This window comes from Erinaceus europaeus, chromosome 18, assembly GCF_950295315.1.
Source record: "Erinaceus europaeus chromosome 18, mEriEur2.1, whole genome shotgun sequence".
NCBI lineage: Eukaryota > Metazoa > Chordata > Mammalia > Eulipotyphla > Erinaceidae > Erinaceus > Erinaceus europaeus.
The window spans coordinates 799390-814108 of NC_080179.1; the positions used below are offsets into that span (position 1 = coordinate 799390).

The 14719-nt window shown below is 46.2% G+C and overlaps 1 protein-coding gene across 1 annotated transcript in view; it reads left to right on the forward strand.

Moving 5' to 3' along the window:
* DNAH7 (dynein axonemal heavy chain 7) overlaps positions 1 to 14719 on the forward strand; it is a 197201-nt gene that overhangs the window by 145017 nt on the left and 37465 nt on the right. Inside the window, exons 49-52 of the mRNA XM_060177540.1 lie at positions 6797 to 6987; positions 10636 to 10769; positions 11848 to 12183; positions 13801 to 13927. Coding sequence (XP_060033523.1) covers positions 6797 to 6987; positions 10636 to 10769; positions 11848 to 12183; positions 13801 to 13927 — 788 coding nt within the window. The remainder of the gene's footprint in view (positions 1 to 6796; positions 6988 to 10635; positions 10770 to 11847; positions 12184 to 13800; positions 13928 to 14719) is intronic.

Consider the following 14719-nt stretch of genomic DNA (forward strand, 5'->3'; position numbering starts at 1 on the left):
CCATCAAACATCTACTGAAAGAGCTACAGCAATATATTAACAGCAAGACAGTCATAGTAGGGGACTTCAACACCCCACTCTCTCAACTTGACAGATCATCCAGGCAGAAAATCAATAAAGAAATGTGGGAGCTAAATGAGATAAACTAGAACTATTGGACATTTTCAGAGCCATTCATCCCAAGACACTGGAATACACATTCTCCTCAAGTCCACATTGGTCATTTTCAAGGAGAGACCATATGTTAGGCCACAAAGACAGCATCAGCCAATTCAAGAGCATTGAAATCATCCCAAGCATCTTCTCAGACCACAGTGGAATTAAACTAACACTTAACAATCAACAAAAGACTAGTAACAGTCCCAAAATGTGGAAGCTCAGCAGTACACTTCTTAACAACTTCTGGGTCAAAGAGGAAATCAAGGAAGAAATCAAAATGTTTCGAGAGTTCAATGAAAATAAAGACACAAGCTCTCAAAAATATTTGGGACACAGCTAAAGCAGTCCTAAGAGGGAAGTTCATAGCTATACAAGCACACATTAGGAAACAAGAAAAGGCACAAATAAACAGCCTGATTGCACATTTTAAAGACCTAGAAGAAGAACAACAAAGGAATCCTAAAGCAACCAGAAGGACAGAAATCACTAAAGTTAGGGCAGAAATAAATAACATTGAGAATAAGAAAACCATACAAAAGATCAACGAAAGTAAATGTTGGTTCTTTGAAAGAGTGAACAAAATCGACAAACCTTTAGCCAGACTCACAAAACAAAAAATGGAGAAGACCCAAATAAATGGGATAGTAAATGAAAGAGGAGATATCACAACAGACACTGCAAAAATTCAACATATCATGCGACTTCTATGAACAACTATATGCCACCAAGCTAGAGAACCTGGAAGAAATGGACGATTTCCTAGATACCTACCAACTTCCATAGTTAAGTAGAGGAAGTAGATAACATGAACAGGCCCATCAAAACTAATGAAGTTGAAACAGTTATCAAAAACCTTCCCCAAAATAAAAGTCCTGGACCAGATGTTTTTACAAATGAATTCTACAAAACCTTCGAGGAAGAGTTAATACCTCTACTTTTAAAAGTCTTCCAGAAGATTGAAGACACAGGAATACTCCCTGCCAGCTTCTATGAAGCCAACATCACTCTGATACCAAAAGCAGACAGGGACACAACCAAAAAGGAAAACTACATACAGACCGATATCTCTGATGAACACAGATGCGAAAATACTAAACAAAATTCTAGCCAACCGGATACAGCAGTATATCAAAAAGATTGTTCATCATGACCAAGTGGGGTTTATCCCAGGCATGCAAGGTTGGTTTAATATACGTAAATCAATCAACGTGATCCACCACATCAACAAAAGCAAGACCAAAACCCACATGGTCATATTAATACATGCAGAGAAAGCCTTTGACAAAATCCAACATACGTTCATGATCAAAACGCTACAAAAAATGAGAACAGATGGAAAATTCCTAAAGATAGGGGAGTCTATATATAGCAAACCTACAGCCAACATCATACTCAATGGTGAAAAACTGGAAGCATTTCCCCTCAGATCAGGTACTAGACAGGGCTGCCCACTATCACCATTACTATTCAACATAGTGTTGGAAGTCCTTGCCATAGCAATCAGGCAAGAGCAAGGAATTAAAGGCATACAGATTGGAAGAGAAGAAGTCAAACTCTCCCTATTTGCAGATGACATGATAGTATACACGGAAAAACCTAAGGAATCCAGCAAGAAGCTTTTGGAAATCATCAGGCAATACAGTAAGGTGTCAGGCTCCAAAATTAACATTCAAAATTCAGTGGCATTCCTCCATGCAAACAGTAAGTTAGAACAAGTTGAAATCCAGAAATCAATTCCTTTTACTATTATAGCAACAAAAACAATAAAATATCTAGGAGTAAATCTAACCAAAGAAGTGAAAGACTTGTATACTGAAAATTATGAGTCACTACTCAAGGAAATTGAAAAAGACACAAAGAAGTGGAAGGGTATTCCATGTTCATGGGTTGGAAGATTTAACATCATTAAAATGAATGTACTACCCAGAGCCATCTACAAATTTAATGCTATCCCCATCAAGATCCTAAGCACATTTTTTAGGAGAATAGAACAAATGCTATAAATGTTTATCTGGAACCAGAAAAAACCTAGAATTGCCAAAACTATACTGAGAAGAAACAACAGAACTGGATGCATCACACTCCCAGATCTCAAACTGTATTATAGGGCCATTGTCATTAACACTGCTTGGTACTGGAACATGAATAGACACAATGACCAGTGGAATAGAATTGAGAGCCCAGAAATGAGGCCCCACACATATGGACATCTAATCTTTGTCAAACGTGCCCAGACTATTAAATGGGGAAAGCAGAGTCTCTTCAACAAATGGTGTTGGAAACAATGGGTTAAAACATGCAGAAGAATGAAACTGAACTAGTATATTTCACCAAATAGAAAAGTAAATTCCAAGTAGATCAAGAACTTGGATGTTAGACCAGAAACTATCAGATACTTAGAGGAAAATATTGGCAGTACTCTTTTCTGCATACATTTTAAAGACATCTTCAAAGAAACAAATCCAATTACAAAGACTTAAGGCAAGTATAAACCTATGGGACTACATCAAATTAAAAAGCTTCTGCACAGCAAAAGAAACCACTACCCAAACCAGGAGACCTCTCACAGAATGGGAGAGATCTTTACATGCCATTCATCAGACAGGAGGCTAATAACCACGATATATAAAGAGCTTGCCAAACTCAACAACAAGAAAACAAATAACCCCATCCAAAAATGGGGAGAGCATATGGAAGAATATTCACCACAGAAGAGATCTAAAAGGCCGAGAAACACATGAAAAAAAATGCTCCAAGTCTCTTGATTGTCAGAGAAATGCAAATAAAGACAACAGTGAGATACCACTTCACTCCTGTGAGAATGTCATACATCAGAAAAGGTAACAGCAGCAAATGCTGGAGATGTTGTGGGGTCAAAGGAACCTTCCTGCATTGCTGGTGGGAATGTAAATTGGTCCAACCTCTGTGGAGAACAGTCTGGAGAACTCTCAGAAGGCTAGAAATGGACCTACCCTATGACCCTGTAATTCCTGGGCATATATCCTAAGGAATCCAACACACCCATCCAAAAAGACCTGTGTACACATATGTTCTTAGCAGCACAATGTGTAATAGTCAAAACCTGGAAGCTACGCAGGTGTCCAACAACAGATGAGTGGCTGAGCAAGTTGTGGTCTAGATACACAATGGAATACTACTCAGCTGTTAAAAATGGTGAATTCGCTGTTTTCAGCCCACCTTGGGTGGAGCTTGAAGGAGCCATGCTAAGTGAAATACGTCAGAAACAGAAGGATGAATATGGGATGATCTCACTCTCAGGCAGAAGTTGAAAAACAAGATCAGAAGAGAAAACACAAGTAGAGCCTGAACTGGAGTTGGTGTATTGCACCAAAGTCAAGGACTCTGGGGTAGGTGGGGGGTCCAAATACAGGTCCAAAAAGGATGACAGAGGTCCTGGTGGGAGTTGTGTTGTTATGTGGAAAACTGAGAAATGTTATGCACAAACTATGGTATTTACTGTCTAATGTAAAACATTAATCCCCTAATAAAGAAATTTTTAAAAAGAAAGAAAGTAAAGAAAGGCTCAGGGTCCGGGTGGTGGCGCACCTGGTTGAGCGCACACATCACAGTGCACAGGGACCCGGGTTCAAGCCCTTGACCCCCACCTGCAGGGGGGAAGCCTCATGAGTGGGGAAGCAGGTGTTTCTCTCTCCATCTCCCCCCCCTCTCAATTTATCTCTTTCTCTATCTGAGTCTAATAATACGTTTTTTTAAATGACAAGAAAGGTACACCGATATCAGTGGCTTAATGGGCAAAGTGTGAGTGGGGTGTCAGTGACACAGCTGATAAATCAATTTCTCATAACTCCATGAAGATGGAAAAATGGTAAATGCTGTAAATAGTAAAATTAGATATTTGGTTCATATAGAGTTTCCTTTAACTCTACTAAAAACGTTCTCATTAGGAACTTTTTTTTTTTTTTTTTTGCCTCCAAAGTAATTGCTGGGTACTGGATCCTGGGTCCTGGGGCTGGGTGTCGGCAAGAGGCCCCACTGCTCCGCCTGCCCCAGAACAGAATCTGCGGTGGCCGCTCCTTGCTTACCTCTGCTGTCTCCCGGGACTGATCGTCTCTTTCCTTTGTAATTAGAGATGTCAAACCACCTCTGGCTTGACGTTTACTCTGCCTTCTTATTCATCTGCCCATCCGCTTGTCTGACAACGTGCTGGGTTCTCAACCACCATAAGCTACTGTGAACGAGTGAGCTGAGCGAGTGCGTGAAGGAGCCGCCCCAGTCCCCGTCACCCGGCACTGTCTTGTGCAAGGGGCGGATGGACGGACTGACGGACGGACGTGTAGGCTCACAGACAGAAGCATCACTGGGAGGCAGACCTGCACAGCTGAGCTCCCTGCTCAGGCCGTGCTGTTTCCTCCTGTGCTGGGTGCTGCCCTGGCTTCTTGGTCTTTGAGGAGACTCTCCTGTAAAGTAAACAAAATCTTAAGAAACAGATAGGTTTTGAAAAGCAATTAACTAGCCAAATAGTGCTCAACACACCACACCTGAAGTAGAAATCTCCACGTTCTTTTTACCTGTCAAGTTGTAAGGTGAAGGAGTATATCATGTCAGCAATGACCGCTGGCCTGAGACCGCCGGCCTGAGCGCTGTGTAGGGGGATGGGAATGCTGAGTCCACGTCTCTGTTTCGCCATTTACTAGTGAATTGAACCGGAAAAGTTTACTTGACTTAGCCGGGCCTCTCTTCCCTCATCTGTAAACCTCAGGAATGATAATTTGTGATTTTCAAATTGTAAGAATGGTGAGAAAAATGCCATGCCAGAATGCGGTGGTGTCATATGATCCTATCCACGCATTCCTCCATCCATCCATCCATCCATCCATCCATCCATCCATCCATCCATCCGTCTATCATCTGTCATCTATCTACCTGCCTTTCCCTCCCATCTCCATTTCCCTCTGTCCTATAAAATTGAAAGAAAAGGTGGAAATCACTGCCAGGAGTGGTGGATTTGCGGTGCTGGTACTAAGCCTCAGTAGTGCCCTTGATGGCAATAATAAGTAAATGAGTACAAATAACATTAAAATAAATACATTTATATTTCAATAAAACTAAAATCAAATTCAAGCTAAATCTTGAATTACTATAAAATCTAATACTAATCTTTTGAAATATTTTATTTATTATTTAATGAGAAAAATACAGGGAGGGAGGGAGGGAGGGAGAGAGAGAGAGACCAAAGCACTGCTCAGTTCTGGCTGGTGGTGGTGCTGGAGATTGAACCTGGGACGTCAGGGGCTCAGGCAAGGACGTCTTTTGAAGAATCATTATGGAATAGCGCCAGCCCTCCAGTACTGAGCTTGGTGGGTCTGACTGACATTTCTGTGTGCTCTAGAGAGGCACATCAGAGGGCGTGCAGGTGATGCAGTGCTGGGGCTCTGGGCTTTTACACAGGAGACCCCAAACTCTGCCCCAGGCACCAGGTGTGCAGAGCTCCACCCGCCTCACCTCCACCTCCTAGAATAAATAAGACAGGCACTTTACGGAGCTCACTACCAATACTTTGTTTTGACTGGATCCAGTTTTCATTCCTAAAATGGAGATGACGACATTTTTGGTTTACTTGTACACACTTTGTGAAGACCGCTGCCACTATGATAATTCAGGTGATTTTAGATGGCGGTGATGTCATTGAAAGTTCTAATTGGAGGAAATTCTTTTCATGTTGTAGGATAAAGTATGTTTCTCAGTTTAAATAGAGAAGTCACAATGGGATTGGGGTCTGATTCCACACATAACAGAAGTAGAGTTTCTGTAGGGAAAATGCACTCAGTTATTAACAGAGCCACTTGTTAAATATCTACTTCCTGCACAACACTAGTATCTCAAATGCTTCATGTGATTTTCAGAGACACGGCATCAGAGCCCAGGCAGTGGCACATGCTGTTGAACACACGTTACTATGCACAAGGACCTGGGTCCGAGCCCTCTCTCCCTACCTGCAGGGAGGAAGTTCTACAAGCAGTGAAGCAGGGCTGCCTGCAGGTGTCTCTCTTTCTGTCTCCCTCCCTGTCTCCCACTACCCCTCTGAATTTCTCTCTGTTCACCTTAATGAAATAGAAAAAAAAAAAAAAAGAGAAAAATATAGTATTGTAAATATTCTATAAAATGTATATACTTGTCTAGTGTTACATGAAACTCTCAGTCATTAAAATCTTTACACGTATTCCAAAAAACATAAAAGAGGACTTTAGAAACGGTCTTACATCCCTGCTTTGGCTAATGAAGACCTCTTACGTGGAGGAAATGGAGAAGAAGATCATTTCAGAACTGAGCCAGCTCTCTGACTGGCTCTAGCTGGAAGCCCAGTGGACTGTGGTGAGTCGTCTGCAGTGTCTGGACTTGGTCATGTGGAGGTGTCCGTGGGCCCAGGTTCTGTGCACCAGAACCATGAGAGCGGGAGCGGCCACTCTGTAGGCTCCAGCTAAGGCCTCCTGGGGACACCCAGTCATCTGTCCTTATTGTCCTTATTACCCTAGGAGACAAAAAGCGCGGTGGTTTAATAAGTAACTAAGAGCAGGAGCACGGTGCTGCATTTGGAAGCTTGAATGCGCATCAACATTGAAAGTAACAGGGACTTCCCTCTCCTGGTTCTCTCTAGTGCTGTTGGAAAACGTGGGAGAAGAGCTCGACCCTATTCTGGAGCCCCTTCTGCTCAAACAGACCTTCAAGCAGGGCGGGAGCACCTGCATCCGCCTCGGGGACTCGACCATTGAGTACGCTCCAGACTTCCGCTTCTACATCACCACCAAGCTGAGGAACCCTCACTATCTGCCCGAAACGTCAGTGAAGGCCAGTACCAGCCACCAGGGTGTCCTCTAGAGCCATAGAAGCAGGTCTTTCAGAGAAAAGCAGACTTTGCCGTTTCTCGGCCTTTCCTAGAGCTGGCAGGATGTCGTTTCTAAGCGTTACTTTCGTGTGTTTACCAGAGCCTTCCATCTGCAGTGGGGAAAGAACAGGAGGAGGATGCCACTGACATCCTTCCCAGACCTCCGCGGTTAACCACAGACAGCAGGCAGGCATCCTTTCTCTGTGACACACGGGAGGACGCTGACCACTGACTGACCTGGGACTCAGGGGCAGGACTCCAGTCTTCCTCCTGCTATCTGATATAATTTAATTAAAGAGCTCTTTTCAACTATGCTTCTTTTAAACGTTAAAGTCCCCTTCACAGAATGAAGTCGGCTTAAAGTCTTAGCTAGTGAGTGAGTAGAATGACTTGAGGTGCTGGTCTGCAGCTTTGATCACGCCATCCTGCAACCCCGTCCGTGCTCCTAGTTCTTTGCCGTCATCTGCATTCAGTAGATGCTTGCGGTGAGGGGACGAGGGAGGAAATACGGGCTGGCTTTCACGGACAGAAGCAAACGAGAGATCACTAAGAAATGCTCCTTCTGTTTTGTGAACTCCACAAAGACAGGACTTAGCCAGGGGACCCAGAGGCTGCCTTTTGTTGGAAATGTTTCAGTGACTATAGGCATTGCTCAGCAGAGGCAGGCAAGTGCAAAGATGAGTGTATTCATCCCCTGCGTGAAGAGTAAGTGAGGCTTTGTGTAGGAAACAACTTGCATGTGAAGAAAAGGCAGCTGTGACCGGGAAGACAGAGGGGCGGCAGGATGTCCCGGGGGCTTGTAGCCGGGGATGCAGCTTAGACAGGACATTCAGGGATGCCTGGAGGTCTGGGGGGAAGTGGACTGAGGAGCCTCTGGCTTTTGCTTTTTCTTTGACACAGTGTTAAAATATGAAAGTTCTTACCAAGGTCCGTAATCAATGAGATGGCAATCTGTTATCTAGATGACTTGATTTTTTCTTTATTATCATTGGATAGAGACAGTGAAATTGAGAGGGAAGGGGAGATAGAGAAGCAGAGAGACACTCGCAGCCCTGCTTGGCCTGGGTCCTCGCGCGCTGTAATGTGTACGCTCAACCAGGTGCGCCACTGCCTGACCCCCTAAACACCTTTGACTTACCTGCTGACAGAGGCGATGTCCAGGATGTCTAGTGGGAGTTTCGAGCGTGGATTCTGAAGCCGCACTGTCTGATGGAAAACCAAGCACTCTCACTTGTGTGACTCTGTGCTTTCATCCCTTTCTTAGAAAACAGAAGGGAGGCATGTTCATCTCGCTGAGCGATGTGCTTACTAAATAAATTTTGCAAAATGCTTAAGGTCCAGCCAAATGGTTTTTCTAACAGCTGATTATTAGCATTATTCCCTAACTTTTCAACATGAGTGAAACAGAGGAATGTATTAAAAAAGTGGTAAATTCACAGACCTCTGCTGCCAAAATGTATTTATAAATAGATGGCACGGAAAGACTTGTCTTTCCTCGATTCTCACAATTTCACACCCAAATGTCGTGGATGCACAAACCACTCTTAGTCCAGTGAGGAGGAGGCACAGGAGGGCTCAGACCCCTTGCAGCTTCCATCTGCCAGCGGAAATCCTTCCTCTGGAATCTATTCCAGGACCTCCTCCTCGGCCCCTTTCTCTTTCAAAAACACCCGTGTGGTGATTCCACCTGCTACGACTCTTCCAGTCTCGGGGAGCATAAACTCACACGGCCATGCTGGCGCTGTTTTCGATGTGTCTTTGTGAGCAAGGGGCCGGCCTGCAAACCCTTTCCTCACGAGATCGCACGCTCAAGGGGTACAAACGGTGAGGTGGAGGTCCCAAAGATGCCATTTCCTGGACTCTTTAACCACGGTCTGGGGTTAAAACTAATCTAACCTGTGCACTTGATTTCTCAAGCTATCAGAAAAAAAAAATCTCTTGAGAGCTTTAATTATAATTTTCCTCTGAGCAAATGCCCAAGCAGTAAAGAATGACATAATTGTCAATGAGCTTTTAAACTTGCTCAACTTCAGACTGCTCATCGTCTCTGCCCGTGGAGTCTGTACTGAGCGGGGTAGAGATGGGGGGCAGTTTAGCCCAGAGGGTACCACTGAGGGGCAGGAGCCTGGGCGTGGCGGGAAGGGCGGGCAGAGGAAGGACGTGCCTCCCCGGGAACACTGCAGGGAGCTCCTTCTCCCTCCCGACCACAGGTGGAAACTTCCTACCAAGTCAGTGTGGGGAGAGAGCGGGTCTAGCACTCAACAGCCAAAGTGGATGATGTCTGGGTAGAAAGGCAAAGATCCTGAGTAGGTAGCTCCATCCAACAGGGTGACTCCAGGAGGGAGGGAGGGCCATCAGGGCTGACACCCCGCTCTGGGCTCCTCTGTGGGATGCTGGTCAGGAGTGGAGCTGAGCCATCTGATGAAATCACTACTAAACACACATCGCCCTGGGGGCCCAGCGGTGCTGCAGCCTGCTAAGGGCACATAGCCCTAAGCTCAGGGACCCAGGTTGGAGCTTCCGTTCCCCACCTGCAGCGGGGTGGCTCCATAAGTGGTGTAGCCAGTCTGCAAGTGTCTCTGTCTCTCTCCTTCTCTGTCGTCCCCTCCTTGCTCAATTTCTCTCTGTCCTACCCAATAAAACGGGGAAAAAAAATGGCAACCAGGAGCAGTGGATTTGTAGTGCTGGTACTGAGCCCCAGCAATAACTCTGGAGGCAAAAACAAACAAACAAAAAGTATATACTGCCTTCAGTGGTAGTACCAGGTTTTAGAAAGGTACCTAGTTTTGATTTTGGTTTTTGGTTTTGCCAGAGCACTGCTCAGCTCTAGCTTCTGGTGGTGTGGGGGGTTGAACCTGAGACCTTGAGGTCCCTGAGAGCCTCTGTGTAGAACCCTGATGGTGTCTCCCCCCAAAGACACTCACTACTAAGGGATTTCCTTCATTAAGGTATCAGTGGCAATTGGAGCAAACATTCAGTGGCCTCTGGTGGCTGAGGGCAGCTGCTAAGTTATCTGGGGCATTTTGGAGAGTGAGGCAGCAGCTTTGTGATGCTGACCGTTTCGAGCACCGGCTTCTCAGATACACAGTGCGGAAGTCTCACTCTCCACACTCCATGGAGACTTCTGGAGCTCTGCCTCCTACTCCACAGTGACGGAATAGACACGCGCCTCTGTGCCTCTGACGCGACTTCCCCTTGGCTTGTGCTACTCCCCACCAGAAAGCAAATATTCTCTTTCTATATTATTTAGTTTTTTAAATTATCTTTATTTACTGCATAGAGACAGCCAGAAATGGAGAGGGAAGAAGGAGGGGCGGGGAGACAGAGAGACACTCGCAGCCCTGCTTCAAGTTGTCAGAAATTGGACCAGTTGGTACTGAATTGATTACCCAATAAAAATCGATGCAGTATTCTATTCATGGCTTTGAGAAGCTTCACGGGGCTTGATCCCAAAGTTAGCATTGCCTTTCCCTCTAGCCATGACCTCTGTGCGCTCCAGTGCCCCCACACGGCCACAGCCAGCAGTCTGTCAGGAGGGGAGGGGGCCGGGCGTGCAGCAGAGGCCGCCTCAGCAGCAACGCTAACTGTGTCGCGTATGACCTTCCCCGTAGGTGACGTTGCTGAACTTCATGATAACTTCTGAAGGGATGCAGGACCAGCTTTTGGGGATAGTGGTGGCAAGAGAAAGGCCGGACCTGGAAGAAGAAAAGCAAGCCTTGATCCTGCAGGGAGCGGAGAACAAAAGGTTCAGAATACAGAGCTGTCCTTGTTTCCGGATCGCTTAGAGAGAAAGCAAGCGCCATGTGAAGGCTGGCCCTGCCGGCTCTGCAGGTGTACTTAGTGGGGTTGAGAGGCGCCTCGGTTTGACTCTTCCTGTTTACTGGCGCCGCTTTCTGATTTCTTTATTTCCTATTTACCACCAGGGTTATGGCTGGGGCTTGGTACCTGCATGATGAATCCATCACTCTGGTGCAGTTTCCTCTTCCTCCTCCTCCTCCTCCTCCTCCTCCTCCTCCCCTTTCTCCTCCTCCTCCTCCCTTTCTTTTCTTCCTCCTTCATTTCTGTCTTCCTTCCTTCTTTCCTTCTCTCCTCCCTTCCTTCCTTCCTTCCTTCTTCTCCTCCTTCTCCTTCCCTCATTCTTCTTCTCATAAAGACAGAAACTGAGAGGGAAGGAGTGAGGGACAAGGACAGAGACACCTGCAGCACTGCTTCACCGCTCATGAACCGCCCCCCCCCCCAAGATGGGGACGGGAGGTCTGAACCCAAGCACTGTGCATGGGGCTGTGTGGCGTGGCGCTTCTGTTCCGATCTGGGCAAGGGTGGTGCAGAGAAGGACTTTAACACACAGATCCGAGGTGCTAGGAGGCCTGTGACTGCCACACGCCGAGGTGTCTGTGTCTGCTTAGCATATTTTAGGACAAGCACTTAGAAGTGAGGTGACTGGGGCTGCTTGTTTTCACGGGAGCACTGTGTGAATGTCTGACTTGGTGCTCACGATAGCTACATCAGAGAAAGCAAAGCTTTCTCCGTCGTGAAGAATTTCAGGGATGAGTGGAGTGCTACTTGGTCTCCAGGCTGAGACACCTGGTGGCAGGGTGGGTGTCTTACCGTCTGTGTCTCTAGCTACCACACAAATGGTCGTTAGAGAAAGAAGCGGGGCAGAAAGACCTGCTTCTTTGATGTCTTTCCAGATAGGAAATTAATGAGACACATTACGCTCAGGAGTCATTTTTCAGCTACAAACTCTGCTTCTTCCGAAAGAACACGCGGGAAGTGGTTCGAAGTGATTTCTTGTTCTTCTGAGGAAATTGTGCTTTATTTAGGCAGTTAAAAGAAATCGAAGACAAGATCTTAGAAATCCTGTCATCTTCAGAAGGCAACATATTAGAAGATGAAACTGCCATTAAGATACTGTCCTCGTCCAAGGCCCTGGCGGATGAGATCTCTCAGAAGCAGGAAGTGGCCGAAGAGACGGAGAAAAAGATCGACAGCACCCGCATGGGCTACCGCCCCATCGCCGTCCACTCGACCATCCTGTTCTTCTCCATTGCCGACTTGGCCAACATCGAGCCCATGTACCAGTACTCCCTGACCTGGTTTATCAACCTCTTCATCCTGTCCATTGAAAACTCAGAGAAATCTGAAGTTCTGTCAAAGAGGTACGTGAAAGAACACTGACCACCATTAGCCAGCGTTCGGGGATTGGGGACCGCACTGCTGTTTCATAGCGGCGGTTAGCTGAAGAGACTGCCCACTGCCCCCCGGACTAGACTTGACCCACCAAGCTGACCGCGTGTGACCAAACTCAGGCTACCAGCAGACTGACTTCAGAGACGCGGGATTCCGATCCCGGGAGACTCTAAGCTGAGGAGGCATGCACCTCTTTATGGTGTACAGAATAGATTTACGGTGGGATGACTAGAAGTCAGTTCATGCCCGAGAGTTGTTAGCTGCTTCCACATGCCACAAATTTATATTCTAATATGAGCGTATGTAAAAGTTGTGAGGTAACAAGGTCGAAATAAAACCCTGTTGTGGTTACTTGTGCTGTTGTTACTTACATAGAAGACCTTATAGTACTGCTGGTGATTTACAAATAATCGAACTAAGAGCTTGGCACTAAGTCAGGGAGTGTGTCCACTCTCTCTGCTGCCTTCCAGGTGATTCTTATCCTGGTGTTAAAGCTTCTAGCACAGCACGGCCTAACACAACATTTCTTTTGAATAAAGAAAATAGCTAATCACTGTCCTTTGCCTTTAGAAACTGATTGGTCAATATGAAGCTAGGTACCATAGTTTTGTGACTATCCATATCCACAAAGAAAACTTCATTTAGTTCTCACATTTGCAGTTAAAAATTCCTTTTAAGAAATCCAAAATGCTGATTTCCTATAATCTATGTTGTATGTCTTTGATGGAGTTTGACTAGATTTCTAATCTGCTTACAACAATAATTTTTTCACCATTATTGTCTTATAGGTTCGAAGGAGACTAAGTACAGGTGTGAGGCTTAGCAAACAGTTGTTCAGACATCTGACCACAAAAAGGACAAGAGAGAGGAGTATGGGAGATTATCTTTAGGGGGGGGAAATCCAGAATGTCAGGGTTTAAAATTTATTTTTTAAAACATTTGAAAATGTTTACATTATTTCTTCTCGTTTCCAACATTTTAAAAATTTGCAAGAATTTTACCGAAATTAAAAAACCCCAAAATATGGGGGGCAGGTGGTGGTGCACCTGCTTGAGGGCACAGTTCACAGTGCGCAAGGAGCCCCCGGCCCCCACCTGCAGGGGGAAAGCTTCACGAGTGGTGGAGCAGGGCTGCAGGTGTCTCTCCGTCTCTCTCCCTCTCTACCACCCCTTCCTTCTTGATTTCTGGCTGTCTCTATCCAAATAAGGACAAGACAGAGGAGTATGGGAGATTATCTTTAGGGAGAAAAATCCAGAATGTCAGGGTTTAAAATCTGTTTTTAAAAATATTTGAAAATGTTTAGATTATTTCTTGTCGTTTCCAAAAATAGTTAACACATTTCAATGTAGTGTATTAATGTGCCATGCGCTGCCTGTTTCCTCCCAAAAGGAGTTGTTTCTTGTTAGAAGTCAGTCAGCTGACAGTGAGCTGTAACCGCGGACACGTCTCTCCACTGTGAGAACTTGACGCGGCTGCGTCTGGCCAACAGGGACCCTTGGCCAGCGGGATTGTGACGCACGCACGTGCCCAGTGCTGTGCGGGTTCTGCTGAGAGGATGACGGGTCTGCCTGCCCTCTGCCCTGCAGGCTGCAGATTCTCAAGGACTACTTCACATACTCGCTCTACGTGAACGTGTGCCGCTCGCTCTTCGAGAAGGACAAGCTGCTCTTTTCCTTCTGCCTGACTGTGAATCTGCTGCTGCATGACCACTTGGTGAGGACTGCTTCCATCTTCATTTCACTCTCACTCATTTGACTTTAAATTGTCTTTATTCATGGACTGGGTAGGGGAGGCAGAGGGGGAGAGACACCTGCAGCCCTGCCTCACCACTTCGCGTGGGGACTGGGGGCTTGAACCTGGACTCCAGTATACGGTAATATGTTTGCGCTGCTGGGTCAGTCACCACCTGGTTCCCCCAGGAGCTGCCGCTTTTATTGTTTGCTTCCTCCCTTCCTTCCTTCCTGCCTCCCTGCCTCCCTTCCTTCCTTCCTTCCTTCCTTCCTTCCTTCCTTCCTTCCTCCCTTCCTTTCATTGGTGGAGACAGCCAGAAATCAAGAGGGTAGGGGGAGATAGAGAGGGAGAGAGACAGAGAGATACCTGCTGCCCTGCTTCACCGCTCGTGAAGTTTTCTTCCTACAGGTGGGGACCGGGGACTGGGGGCTTGAACCTTGGTGCTTGCGCTGCACACGTGTGTGTGTGTGTGTGTGTGTGTGTGTGTGTGTGTGTGTGTGTGTATGTGCGTGTGTGCGTGTGTGCGTGCTCAACCAGGTGCACCACCACCCAGCCCCCTGTTTTAGTTTTTAGACAGTAGAAACACAATGTTAGCGTCCATGAAGGTACTGACCTATCAGTTTGTTTAGGAATCATATGCGCCAGAGTGTATAACTGACTAGAGACACTGACGGTGACAGTCACAGCGACCTGTCAGTGTGTTTAGGAATCATATACGCCAGAGTGTGTGACTGACTAGAGACACTGACGGTGACAGTCACAGCGACCTGTCAG